The sequence below is a fragment of the Thunnus albacares genome, chromosome 13, assembly GCF_914725855.1.
Source record: "Thunnus albacares chromosome 13, fThuAlb1.1, whole genome shotgun sequence".
Taxonomy (NCBI): Eukaryota; Metazoa; Chordata; class Actinopteri; order Scombriformes; family Scombridae; genus Thunnus; species Thunnus albacares.
Genome location: NC_058118.1, coordinates 11,308,622 through 11,322,729, shown reverse-complemented (window position 1 = coordinate 11,322,729; position 14,108 = coordinate 11,308,622). Strand labels below are relative to the sequence as shown.

At 40.5% G+C, this 14,108-nt stretch overlaps 1 protein-coding gene and 6 non-coding genes across 10 annotated transcripts; all 7 read right to left on the bottom strand.

Annotated features, from left to right (window-relative positions):
• Positions 1-74: 74 nt before the first annotated feature.
• Positions 75-13,671, bottom strand: snx19a (sorting nexin 19a). Of its 4 annotated transcripts, none has more exons than XM_044371574.1 (12): positions 13,266-13,667; positions 5,158-6,681; positions 4,931-5,069; positions 4,741-4,856; positions 4,538-4,657; positions 3,599-3,717; positions 3,187-3,277; positions 2,926-3,076; positions 2,497-2,620; positions 1,406-1,590; positions 1,214-1,301; positions 75-979 (listed from the first exon to the last, which is right to left on the bottom strand). In XM_044371574.1, exons 2-12 carry the CDS (start codon positions 6,652-6,654, stop codon positions 850-852), a joined length of 2,760 nt encoding a protein of 919 aa, XP_044227509.1. In that variant the 5' UTR covers positions 6,655-6,681; positions 13,266-13,667; the 3' UTR covers positions 75-849. The 4 variants fall into 4 exon arrangements, with proteins under 4 accessions (XP_044227509.1, XP_044227510.1, XP_044227511.1 ...); XM_044371575.1 differs by having other exon boundaries at positions 5,158-6,678; XM_044371576.1 differs by having other exon boundaries at positions 4,741-4,841; positions 13,266-13,665.
• Positions 7,727-7,799, bottom strand: trnar-acg. Its single transcript has one exon. It is a non-coding gene; the product is annotated as a tRNA-Arg (tRNA).
• trnar-acg lies at positions 8,396-8,468 on the bottom strand. Its single transcript has one exon. It is a non-coding gene; the product is annotated as a tRNA-Arg (tRNA).
• Positions 8,993-9,065, bottom strand: trnar-acg. The gene has a single exon. It is a non-coding gene; the product is annotated as a tRNA-Arg (tRNA).
• Positions 9,836-9,907, bottom strand: trnah-gug. Its single transcript has one exon. It is a non-coding gene; the product is annotated as a tRNA-His (tRNA).
• trnar-acg lies at positions 10,303-10,375 on the bottom strand. The gene has a single exon. It is a non-coding gene; the product is annotated as a tRNA-Arg (tRNA).
• Positions 11,610-11,682, bottom strand: trnar-acg. The gene has a single exon. It is a non-coding gene; the product is annotated as a tRNA-Arg (tRNA).
• Positions 13,672-14,108: the final 437 nt, after the last annotated feature.

Genomic DNA, 14,108 nt, shown 5'->3' with positions numbered 1-14,108 from the left:
CACTCAGTTGAAGGCTGATTGCATTGAGAAGATATCAATCATCAGTTGAAGGAAAAAAAGGGACAGACTAAAAGTTTTCGAGAAACACCACAAACGGACTCCTGAAAATGTATTTCAAAGCCACTAGATCAAAACAATTCAACAACAACTTATCATGAACTGATGATTTAGAAATGTCATAAAAAATATTTCAGATGAAAATCACAAACATAAACACTGATGTTAGGTATAATTTTAGCAACCTCTGTTGAAAGACTGTGCAACATTTTAAGATCTGAATGAATGAATAAATAAATGTACCAACAACAAAAACTGATTTTAAAAAAGCAATAGTTACAGAGCACACGCCTGTTTTGCCTACAGGTGTTGGTGGCATAATAGACCATTAATTATTACATTTGTATAGTTCGCACCAGATTCCATGAACCAATGGCACATACTGTAGGAACAGCCGCTGATATTTGATAAAGTAATAGTTCACTTTGTGTGCTGATATCGATACTGCAACTATTGAGAACATTCCCATTTTCCTCTTGTTGCGTGCCCATTGGGTGGCTGCAGTTGTGGACCAAGCCTAAGAAAAGCAATGTTTCAAAGATGTACACACATTTCTCATCTTTATGTGACAGTAAGTCACAAGGAAGGGAAAGTTATTATAAATCCCTGAGGCAGGTGGAGCCACATGACAGATGAAAAACAAGCGTCCTACTACTGCTGACCAATAAGGTAATGACTATTCTGTGCCTGTAGAATCTGGTGACTACACACCCTTATGAATACATCACAACCCCCCACAGCATCCATCGATTGCTTACAACTGTGAGACATCAGAGTGTCGTCACATGCGGATCACAAGTGAGGACTGTCTCTCTCTGTGTCTTTAGCCAGACTCTGCAGCAGAAACTTCTGGAAGTCCTCGTCACACGACTCAGGGACCAGAAACTCCAGCAGCAGGTCACAGATGCAGTAGAGCAGATGCCTTAACAGAGTCACAAAAACAGTTAATGACAGACTGACATTAACTGATATTAATATAGATGATAATGATAATTTAATACAATATCATTTCTATCTTAGTGTGAGTGGTACTCATTATAAAATTCTTGGTATAATTGTTTTCTCATACAATTTGGTTTCTGAGCTCCTGAGTGTGGTTGTCTTGAAATAACAGGATCTGACTTATGTTTACTGGACAGTTTGGTTGTTGACTCACTTGTTTATCTGATGGTCCTGTAAAGACTCCAGCATGGTCTCCAAGCTCAGCCTGTATTTTTCACTGCCCAGCATGTCAGTGATGAGCTCTGTTCAAGACACAAATAATGAAACAAACCAGAAAGCATAACATTGATGCAGGAGCAGTGGAAACCAAAATAGCATTAAAACATCTATAATCTGAATCTAATACCTGGAAGCAGCTGCATCAGACATTCCAGACATCGCTCCTTGGTTTCCTCTCTTTCTGCGGCACTGCGCTCTGGCCTTGGTTGAGCGGGCAGCGTGCCGCCTGGCCATACAGCTTCCTGCAGCACTTGTAGGTAAATCACCCAGCAGGGGGCACTGGTAAGGTGTGCAACTCCTACGTCCAACCATCTGAGAGAGAAATCAATAAAGTATTTTATACAGCAGTGTTCCTCTGAGCATGAGAGTCTGTTTTTCTACTAGATATGATCCATTACACTGTACAAACAATCAGAAATAAATGTGTATACTGTACATGCAAACATGCTTTAACTGATTAGGAGAGAATGAAACACGCACACACAAATGTTAGAACTCCCAGAGGCGTATGTCAAGTCCAAAAATGGAAGCCAAGTTAATGACAGCAGAACACTAGAGATTAGACAAGCACAGTTCCCACAGACTGTGTGGTGAAGCGAGCCCAGTGGTAACTGTAGACAAGTCTTTGTTTAAATCTGTGTACACACTAAGGCATAAATATTGAATTTAAAGACTAAAACAATGTAGTGAGAAGAAATCAGGGCAAACATCATGCAGAATTCATGTCCCACAAACTAGTACCTCATAAAAATGTTTTTGTTTTGTTTTTTACTAGAAAAGGACCCAGTGTCTATATTGTATGGAGGAAAAATGATTGAGTGCCACAGTGTCATCTGCTAGCTAAGCACATCTGCCGTCACATACATTGAACTTATAACTGTTGTATTTTTATTGTAATGGATGAATAAATTAATCAATCCACCAGTTTTCAGTAATCCTGAATACTGATGTAAAAGGAAAATAAGACATCTTAAGTTTTAATGGAAAAATATTACTTTATCTATGTGGTGACATAAAAGAACAAACCTAGGCAGGAGATGGTTAAAAATAAAAATCATATGAGCTAATACATTATAAAAACACACCATTTCATACAACTCACTGGTCGTCTCTAGGGTGTCTCACGGTGTCAGGCAGTGAGTTATTTATATGTTCGAACTGCACGTACAGTAGACAAATAGTTGTGAAAGCTACACAGAAGCCAAAAGAAACACCTGCCTCTCAATGAAAGTGCCAAAGAGCAGTCTGATGGTCTTCTGTATGTTCTCAGTGCACAGCCAACTCCACTGGTCCTTCATCAGCAGACACAAGATGTTCAAAGCAACATCTGCCACAGCTGTGTCTGCAGTACACACAAACAAACACAGATACACACTAAACGTATAGTATCACAATTCTGGAAACGGTGGAGACATCTTAAAACATATGGAATACAGACACAAAACACACCAACACTGGAGAGTGACTGCTAGGACTACTCAGCTACTGCCTATACAGAAAGTGGAGCTGTGCTGCACTCAAGTGGCGATATACTGTTACTGCACGTTGATTGTCCAGGCTTGACTGTCTGTAAAGCGCATGAGGATAATTCATTGCATATTGCTGTTATGGATAAAACTAAGACAAGACTGTTGTGTGAATCTCAACCTGTCCCGTGATTTTTCCCTGAAGTCTTCTTCTCTTTGCCAGACTGCCCACATCTCTGCTTGGCGGCCTCCTTCCCATTTAGCTCACATAAAAGTCTTTCCTGCTCCACGACAAAGCTCTCCAGGCCAGAGAGTGACATGCCATTGAGCACCTAAACAACCATAATGATCAAAACAAATGTGTTAGCTGTGTCCAGCACCTGTTTCAAACACACATTTATCAATCAAAGATGGTAAATATACTGTATGTAAGACAATTTACAGCGCTGCCTTCACTGAAGCAGTATGTCACTTTAGGATGCAAGTCAGGTATGTTCAGAGCTGGGGAAATTTTGCTTGGGAACATAAGCCTCCTGATGCAAAAAACACAAAAGCAGAAATCCCTCATTACAGTCAAATAACAAAACACTTCAAAATCATTCTTAACATTGCGAGACAGAAGGGTGACCAGTGGTTTCTAACCTGTGGGTCAGGAGGCCCAAAGGGGTCTCAAAATAATATTTCTTGTGAAATCCTGGATAATTTTATCCCCTCAGGCCTTAAAGATTTATCTAAATGAATAAATCTAAGAAATTAGTCCTTAGTTAAACTGCAACAAAATGGCACTTCTTTAATATTAAGGGGTCACACACCATTCTTTGGGAACTACTGTTTTGGACTGATAGAGTTCTCACCTGTACTTTCTGTTGTCCATTGTTCTTCCATCTGCATCTCCTTCAAGGTCTTCGGTTGGACTGAGGGGCTCAGGATGGGGGAAAGCTGTTTTCAATGTGTCTAAAGCATTTTCCATCATCTTTAATAGCAATCCAGTTGGAGAAAACACGAGACTGTTAATAACCCCTTGTAGAAAAAATACCAAAGAAAATACGTTGATCATACTCTGTATTGAATCTACACTCCCAAGTGGATGTACAACCTGGTTTATTCAAAGAAATGTGTTCACTTATTTGAGATGACTGTACAGGTAATCTATGCTAGATTTAGTCTGAAATATGTACAAATAGTGAGCTGGACATGTGGCCAGTCCTCTAACTTTAAAGCATTAGTACAACATTGTGAGAAGTACATTTATTCACATTCTTGCCAGGAGTTAAATGAGAAGATTAATACCACTCTCATGCAGCTAGAGCCAGGAGACGCTTAGCTTAACATAAAGACTGGAAACAGGGAAACAGCCAGCCTGTTTCTGTCCAAAGGTAACAAAAAACCTCCTAGTATCACTTCTATAGCTCACAAATTAATGCATTATATTCATTAACCATTAACTTCCATGAGTCACTGCTGGTTGTCTAGCAACTGGTCCCAACAAAGAAATTGTCCAGCACATAACCTTTTGTAAAACAGTGAATTATTGTTTTTACATTTTGGCTTTTGTACAGATTAAACAAATTAGATATGATGTGTTAATTGGTGAGCTTTGAGGTGCTATCCCAAGAATATATAGCACGTACCACTTTCAGCAGACTAATGTGAAAACAACCTTGTAGTGTCAAACTCCGCACATACATCAGTTCAAAGCTCAAACATTCAACTGAAGGAACAATAAGTAAAACACATTCTGGGTGTAAAAATTGCCAAAATGATCTTACAATCACAGTCAGACTCCTTCTTACCTTATCAATTCTTGACTTGACAAAAGGCTTTCTTCCAAAATATGTGCAAACATCAGAGTTTAGAGCCAAGAACTCCTGCATGTCCTCACTGTTGGCTGTCTCAGGAATGCTGTTTAATTGCTAGAAAAAAAAATCAATCAAACTACAGGACCACGCAAATAATTACTGATCATGTAGAGTGATGTCATGATCCTAATACCTACTTTAAGGAACGTGTCCAGTTGACTTTTACGGGCTTCAACCTTCTCGCTGTCAGGATTGCCAAATGGGAGATCAGGGAAAATTTTCTTTGGGCCTTTGACATCTGAAATACATAACACTGACTGACAATGATATATCTGTTTTGGTATTCGAAAGTTAAATTATCTATTCAAGCAGAGAATCATTTCTCACTCTTGATTAATTTCTTGACTTCGGGCTTCTCCTCTAAACGTGTTTGCAAGTTGAGGAACTCGCTGTATCTCCGGTTGACAGTGTGACCAGCCACAGGTTGCAAAGTGCCATCGTTTTCAGCATCTGCCACTGTGTCAAACTGTGAAACAGAAAGTAAAAGGTAATGTATGAAAACCAATAATACATATTCAAATATTAATCGAGCAGATTTGCACTTTTAATGTTACCTTTACAGTGTAGAGAGTGTAAGGATGTGTGCCAGTGCCACGCTGCTCCTTTGCAGTGACTGTGCCAGCAATTTGCACATTCTGGATGTTCACAGGAGCAGCCGGGTTGTGCGGAGCATCAAAGTTGTAGGGGGTTAGACAAAGCCTTCTTGGCGGACAAGTTGGGGATTTTTCTTGGGCAATACCTGCTGGCCACAGGGAGTCCTCGGGCACCACCACCTTCGGCCCAAGATTTTTCAGTGGACCGAAGCAGCCGACAGCCTCGTCATCCTTTAAAGTCATCACATTGCAGAAGTTGGTTGGGGGACCACAGTCACAAAAGCGTCCTGTTTGGTCGTCTTCTGAGTCTGACGGAATTAGGGAGTCCAGTGAAAGCACTTTGGACTCTGATGAGTTGGAGTATTGGCCAGATGTGAGTGAACAGCAGTTCACTTTACATGGTGTGAGCAGACCTGCATGGCAACCTTTGACTTTACCAGCAGTCGTTGACGTCAGGCTAACCATGCTGCCCTGTGAGGAATCACTCTGACAGATTGTGCTCTGGCTCTGCAGGTCATCAAAGTCAGAGGTGCTACTGCTGGTGAGGCCTGCTTGATCAGAAGATGACAGTGACTGGCAGGTGGTCCAAGACTCTTGCTGGATCTGGCATCTGTACAGGGCACCTACCGGGAGCTCATCCACATTGATATCCTGTGGTTCTCTGGACCTGGTGAATATTTCTATGATGGTCTGGTTTAGCCAGTCAGGATCAGACACCCTGCTTATGAGTGGCAGCAGCACATTGCAAGTGATGAGCTCTGTAACCATGTAACCTCCAGTCCTGGTTTCCATTTGAGGATATGGAACAAGCACATGCAAGACGAGGTTAACTAGAGCTCTTGAGTAGCTGAGCTCAGCAACTGCACTGCTAACAGCTGGGTGAGGGGCGTCTACTTCACTGTAAAGCTGCCAGAGTTGAACGCTCTCCCTCTGCGTCGACTGTATCTGCCTTGCCGTCATGTAGCTCTGCAGGTGACAGCCATACAGCTCTAGAAGCCGTTGAACTAGTGCTTTTCTGTCCACTCGCCTTGCTCGCTCCTTTAGCTCCATCACTGACTCCAGCATCGAATTGCACACTGCACGTTCAAACTCCCCCTCCACCTCTGGCAGCAGAGTGCGATACCATGAGGACACAAAGTCACGCACCGCTTTGTGGACAGCACTGTGGATCTCATGGTTCAACCTCCACTCATGTTCAGGTGAATACAGAGGTGGATTCACTTTGCCAAGTGGCAAAAAGTGTTCCAAGTGGAGATGGCTGTTGGCATCCAATACTGCACGGGACCCAAGCCAACCTCCGAGGACCACCAAGAGACTGGTGAAGATGCAGAGGAGCCAGACGTTCACGAGGAGATGGAAGAGGACAAGCCATGCCAGCAGAGCTCCAAATCCTAACAGCCTCCGCTGCCCGAGTAACTCTGAGAGAGTCCAGTGACTAGAGCTCTTTGATGAATGCATTATAGTCAGCAGGTGAAATGTGTCCTGCTAAGAAAGGACATATATAGGGATTATAAGAAGTAGAGGAAAAATGTTGATTTTGTAATTTCCAATATCACCTTTCACAGCTGCCTTTCAGTACAGATATGCACAGAAAAAGATTACAAATTTCTATCTTGTCACAGAACAAGCAACAAAAATGAAATTGTGGTGCTTAGAGCTGCTTGCTTTACCAGATGTATAAACTCCAAACAACCAAGCAATTGTAGGTCTTGGTTGCACCATGTTTTCTGTATTTTGATGGGACTTTTAATTATTTAATTAATTTCCACCACTGTTAAGTGAATGCAGAGTGGATACTGTGAACCTTTTTCATATATCATTAGCAATATGTGTTTGAACTGAGACAATCATGACTATAACTTACCCCCCTTATGCAATACCAGCAATGATACAGTTAAAACTGAATTCAACACACTGACGATTACAGCCGTGGTCACTCTCTGCCTTAAATCAATCATACTGTGTGCTTATGAGAGACTGTTTCAGGTCAACAGAGGGATTACTACATTTATTCTCTGTGTTTTATTACAAAATACAGAACACTGCACAAAAAATATGTGCAGAGTAATGTTTTTGGGTTGATGTACCTGGAGGAGCTAACCGCCCAAAAGAGTACTAACCACTATATGATCACAGCCACATGGTTTTCTGATTGCTTTGTTGTAGAAAAATGTTTTGGGTTCAGGATATCAGGAAAACTACTGTTATATCTTTATGGGTTTCCTGAATCTTTTGATCACAAAAGACAGTCAAGCTCCAATGATAGTTTACCTTGTACCGTGAGTTTTTTTACTTCAGGGTCAGATTTGAACTTTCAGTCAAGATGAAAAGCAGTTAACATTAAAACCACAGAGACCTAATGATTTCTTAAAGGAGTGAAAATGAAGGGTTAAGATGTCTTTTTGCACATGCTTAAAAAACATTTATCTATCATTTGGCTCTTCTCATGTGTAAATGTCCTTTGATAATCAGCATGTAGTGGATTGGTCTCTGAAATAGCGAACGTGTTTTTTTAAACTAAAGTTGACACCGAGCTAGCCAGGAGTCGAACCTAGAATCTTCTGATCCGTAGTCAGACGCGTTATCCATTGCGCCACTAGCCCTACAGAGAGTGAGAAAATATGGGGCCTCAAACAGGGAAATATGCGTGAGCTGTCCAGTTTAAAGTTTTGTCAAATGGAACGGAGGCTGGACTAAATGAAAGTACCAAGGTAAAACAGTAACCCTTCCAGCTACTGCCGTGACCTGGATTCAAACCTGGGTTGCTGCGGCCACAACGCAGAGTACTAACCACTATACGATCACGGCCACGAGGCCTTCGGATGGCTTTGTTGTTGTGGTTAAATGTTTGGAGCTTAGTATCACTCTTACATCTTAATGGGTTTCCTTGAATCTTTTGATCACAAAAGACAGTCAAGTTCCAATGATGGTTTACCTTGTACTGTGACTTTTTTCCTTCAGGGTCAGATTTGGAACTTTCAGTCAAGATGAAAAGCATTGAACATTCAAACCACAGGTTTCTTAAAGGAGTGAAACGGAAGGGTTGACATGTCTTTTGGCACATGCTTAAGCAGCATTTATCTATCATTTGGCTCTTCTCATGCGTAAATGTCCTTTGATAATTGGCGTGTAGTGGATTGGTCTGGGAAATAGAGAACATGTGGGTTTTTGTTTTTTTGTTTTAAGCTAAAGTTGATACCGAGCTAGCCAGGAGTCGAACCTAGAATCTTCTGATCCGTAGTCAGACGCGTTATCCATTGCGCCACTAGCCCTACGCTGAAACTGAAAATATGGGGCCTCAAACAGGGAAATATGCGTGCGCTGTCCAGTTTAAAGTTTTGTCAAATGGAACGGAGGCTGGACTAAATGAAAGCACCAAGGTAAAACGGTAACCCTTCCAGCTACTGCCGTGACCCGGATTCAAACCGGGGTTACTGTGGCCACAACCTAGAGTAATAACCACTATACGATCACTGCCACATGGCCTTCTTATTGCTTTGTTGTTGTAGTTAAATGTCAAGTTCCAACGCTGGTTTACCTTGCACTGTTACTTTTTCCTTTATGGTCAAGTTTTGTATTTTAAATCAAGATGAAAAGCAATTAACATTTAAACCACAGAGGCCTAATGATATCTTAAAGGAGTGAAAGTGAAGGGTTAAGATGTCTTTTTGCACATGCTTAAGCAGCATTTATCTGTCATTTGGCTCTTCTCATGTGTAAATGTCCTTTGATAATCAGCACGTAGTGGATTGGTCTCTGAAATAGAGAACGTGTTTTTTTACGCTAAATTTGATACCGAGCTAGCCAGGAGTCGAACCTAGAATCTTCTGATCCGTAGTCAGACGCGTTATCCATTGCGCCACTAGCCCTAAAGGGAGTGAGAAAACATGGGGCCTCAAACAGGGAAATATGCATGAGCTGTCCAGTTTAAAGTTTTGTCAAATGGAACGGAGGCTGGACTAAATGAAAGCACCAAGGTAAAACACTAACCCTTCCAGCTACTGCCATGACACAGATTCGAACCAAGGTTGCTGTGGCCACAACACAGAGCACTAAGCACTACACGATCACTGCCACATGGCCTTCTTATTGCTTTGTTGTTGTAGTTATATGTTTCAAGCTTAGTATTACTCTTACATCTTTATGGGTTTCCTTGAATCTCTTCATCTCAACAGACAGTCAAGTTCCAATGATGGTTTACCTTGTAATGTGACTTTTTCCTTTATGGTCTTTTAAATCAAGATGAAAAGCAGTTAACATTAAAACCACAGAGACCTAATGATTTCTTAAAGGAGTGAAAGTGAATGGTTCTGGTGTCTCTTTGCACATGCTTGAACAACATTTATCTATCATTTGGCTCTTCTCATGTGTAAATGTCCTTTGATAATCAGCATGTAGTGGATTGGTCTCTGAAATAGAGAACGTGTTTTTTTACGCTAAAGTTGATATCGAGCTAGCCAGGAGTTGAACCTAGAATCTTCTGAATCTTCATTGCGCCACTAGCCCTACAGAGAGTGAGAAAATATGGGGCCTCAAACAGGGAAATATGCATGAGCTGTCCAGTTTAAAGTTTTGTCAAATGGAACGAAGGATGGACTAAATGAAAGCACCAAGGTAAAATAGTAACCCTTCCAGCTACTGCCGTGACCCGGATTCGAACCGGGGTTGCTGCGGCCACAACGCAGAGTACTAACCACTATACGATCACGGCCACATGGCCTTTGGATTGCTTTGTTGTTGTGGTTAAATGTTTGGAGCTTAGTATTACTCTTACATCTTAATGGGTTTCCTTGAATCTTTTGATCACAAAAGACAGTCAAGTTCCAACGATGGTTTACCTTGTACTGTGACTTTTTCCTTTATGGTTAAGGTTTGTCTTTTAAATCAAGATGAAAAGCAATTAACATTAAAACCACAGAGACCTAATGATTTCTTAAAGGAGTGAAAGTGAAGGGTTAAGATGTCTTTTTGCACATGCCTAAGCAGCATTTATCTGTCATTTGGCTCTTCTCATGTGTAAATGTCCTTTGATAATCGGTGTGTAGTGGATTGTTCTGGGAAATAGAGAACGTGTGGTGTTTTTTTGTTTTAAGCTAAAGTTGATACCGAGCTAGCCAGGAGTCGAACCTAGAATCTTCTGATCCGTAGTCAGACGCGTTATCCATTGCGCCACTAGCCCTACAGAGAGTGAGAAAATATGGGGCCTCAAACAGGGAAATATGCATGAGCTGTCCAGTTTAAAGTTTTGTCAAATGGAACGGAGGCTGCACTAAATGAAAGCACCAAGGTAAAACACTAACCCCTCCAGCTACTGCCGTGACACAGATTCGAACCAAGGTTGCTGTGGCCACAACACAGAGCACTAACCACTACACGATCACTGCCACATGGCCTTCTTATTGCTTTGTTGTTGTAGTTATATGTTTCAAGCTTAGTATTATTCTTACATCTTTATGGGTTTCCTTGAATCTCTTCATCTCAACAGACAGTCAAGTTCCAATGATGGTTTACCTTGTAATGTGACTTTTTCCTTTATGGTCTTTTAAATCAAGATGAAAAGCAGTTAACATTAAAACCACAGAGACCTAATGATTTCTTAAAGGAGTGAAAGTGAATGGTTCTGGTGTCTCTTTGCACATGCTTGAACAACATTTATCTATCATTTGGCTCTTCTCATGTGTAAATGTCCTTTGATAATCAGCATGTAGTGGATTGGTCTCTGAAATAGAGAACGTGTTTTTTAAGCTAAAGTTGATACCGAGCTAGCCAGGAGTTGAACCTAGAATCTTCTGAATCTTCATTGCGCCACTAGCCCTACAGAGAGTGAGAAAATATGGGGCCTCAAACAGGGAAATATGCATGAGCTGTCCAGTTTAAAGTTTTGTCAAATGGAACGAAGGATGGACTAAATGAAAGCACCAAGGTAAAATAGTAACCCTTCCAGCTACTGCCGTGACCCGGATTCGAACCGGAGTTGCTGCGGCCACAACGCAGAGTACTAACCACTATACGATCACGGCCACATGGCCTTTGGATTGCTTTGTTGTTGTGGTTAAATGTTTGGAGCTTAGTATTACTCTTACATCTTAATGGGTTTCCTTGAATCTTTTGATCACAAAAGACAGTCAAGTTCCAACGGTGGTTTACCTTGTACTGTGACTTTTTCCTTTATGGTTAAGGTTTGTCTTTTAAATCAAGATGAAAAGCAATTAACATTAAAACCATAGAGACCTAATGATTTCTTAAAGGAGTGAAAGTGAAGGGTTAAGATGTCTTTTTGCACATGCCTAAGCAGCATTTATCTGTCATTTGGCTCTTCTCATGTGTAAATGTCCTTTGATAATCGGTGTGTAGTGGATTGTTCTGGGAAATAGAGAACGTGGTGTTTTTTTGTTTTAAGCTAAAGTTGATACCGAGCTAGCCAGGAGTCGAACCTAGAATCTTCTGATCCGTAGTCAGACGCGTTATCCATTGCGCCACTAGCCCTACAGAGAGTGAGAAAATATGGGGCCTCAAACAGGGAAATATGCGTGAGCTGTCCAGTTTAAAGTTTTGTCAAATGGAACGGAGGCTGCACTAAATGAAAGCACCAAGGTAAAACACTAACCCCTCCAGCTACTGCCGTGCCCCGGATTCGAACCGGGGTTGCTGCGGCCACAACGCAGAGTACTAACCACTATACGATCACGGCCACGTGGCCTTCTTATTGCTTTGTTGTTGTAGTTAAATTTCAAGTTCCAACACTGGTTTACCTTGCACTTTTACTTTTCCCTTTATGGTCAAGGTTTGTCTTTTAAATCAAGATGAAAAGCAATTAACATTAAAACCACAGAGGCCTAATGATTTCTGAAAAGAGTGAAAGTGAAGGGTTAAGATGTCCCTGCATCTGCTGAATTATCCCAGTTTACTCCTAATAGTGGTTTATGCTGCTTCACCCATAGATCAAATACATTATCTAAAATAAAAATAGGCTATTTAAAAATATCAAAGTAAAGGGCAGCAACGCAACAGTCTATTGTGCAAACAACAATAAAATCAGAAATGGACTTTTACTGTGGTGTGACAATAGAGATGATACATGATGTCTAGGATACATGATGACGCAGTAAATGGACCTGAGGTTGCCTTTTTTGCAGAGATGTGGGTAAAAGAGGGGCCACACCCCGCGGATGACCCCTCCACGGGAAACCATAAAAAGAAGAACAGAAGTCTGTCTTCAAAGCAGACTATTTTCTTAGTCTGACGAGTAGACATGTTTTTCATTTATTTTTATGATGGCAGCACGTTGTGTTATTGCATGTTTCTATTACATATTTAAGTTTGCTGCGCAAAGAGTTGAATTAAACAGTGACTTGCAAGAATGGCACGTCTAACCAAATATCCACAGTACTGAAAGGAGTGTTGGGGGATTTAATTCTGCCACATTAAATTAGCATTTAACCTGTTTTGTTGTATATGATGACATCTCCTATGTGTCCGCATGAGGAAAGGACAAGGCTTGAACTTGACATCACATTGCTGAGAGTGAAAATATCGGGCTACTTTATAAATTAAAAAATGGATTAAAATGTTCCTGTAAATGCGGTGATCAAGTTAAAGTTTCGCAATTGTTTTATTAAAGTTTTAATTAACTTTAAATGTTATAAATGTTACTGTAACACGCTGTAATCAATAGCTTAATATGCTTCATAATATATATGAGCACAATGTGGTTCTGATTTATTTTCATGAATAAAAACCTTTCAAACTCCACCGCCCTACCCCAGTACCACGTGACAGAGCTAATGTCAACACTTGTTGCCATGGAAATTTGACCGGACAGTCAATACTCTGCTGTCTGTAGTTACACTATAAACTGGAGAGTTAATTTAAACTACTATTTTATGACATTATTCTTCAGTATTTTGATTAAGCGTCCGGATAAAATGCTACTAGCATAACTTGTTTACAAAATATAGTAGGCTATATACAGTTAGAGCTAACTGACATGGGACTGTTCAGTTAAACTATTAAGAATATTTATTCCCGTTGTAAAGTCAGCTGAGAGGCAGTAATATAAAATACGGTACCTGAAAGGTTATAGGAGCTGCAGGTCGTGTAGGATGTCCTCCTCCTTACGGCCATTGCTTTAATCCTCCAACAAAGATTATCTGGATCAGTCTGCGAGTCAAGATAGACTCAAAAGGCCCATATGGACAGTTAGCTGCTGTTAGGTGTCCACATGACCTGCCAGTAAGAAAACAGTCCGCTCTGTTAGAGAGCAACACTTTACAGCTGGTCTCAATCATCTATATTGCGTCTGTGAAACAATAATCTCCAATAGGTTACTACTATATATAGTAGGCAACACTCAGCAGAGGTGTTTTGGCTCGGGAGTGTGCATGTTTACACTTAATTTTGTGTCTTTGATTAAATTGTTGTACAGCAGTGCGTCTTTGTCCCACCACCATTTAGCCTATTAAGACTTAACATATCTCTTCAGCTTTGGGTGGCTGGTTAATAATTTAGTTTACATGAGCCCCACCTTGTGGAGCAGCTTTAGAGGTACATCCCCAAATTAGCTCTAATTAGTTAGTTCAGTCTTTAATAGGCTACCTGTTCTGTTTGACCAACCAGTTTACAAACCAAGTACACTTGTAGGCTACATTTACTATTAAAATTGCTCAAAATAACTGTCATAAATTATTCAATTGAAAACAAAATAGTTTTGTATAACCCTACATAATTATTATTATTATTGTTGTTGTTGTTGTTGTTGTTATTACTATCATCATCATTATCATCATCATCATCATCATCAATAATAATAATAATAATAATAATATCGATCTATTATAATAAGCCTGTTAATCCTCATCCTATCAACATATTTAATATAAAAGGACTACCAACTAGGGTCCTTGGGGACCCCA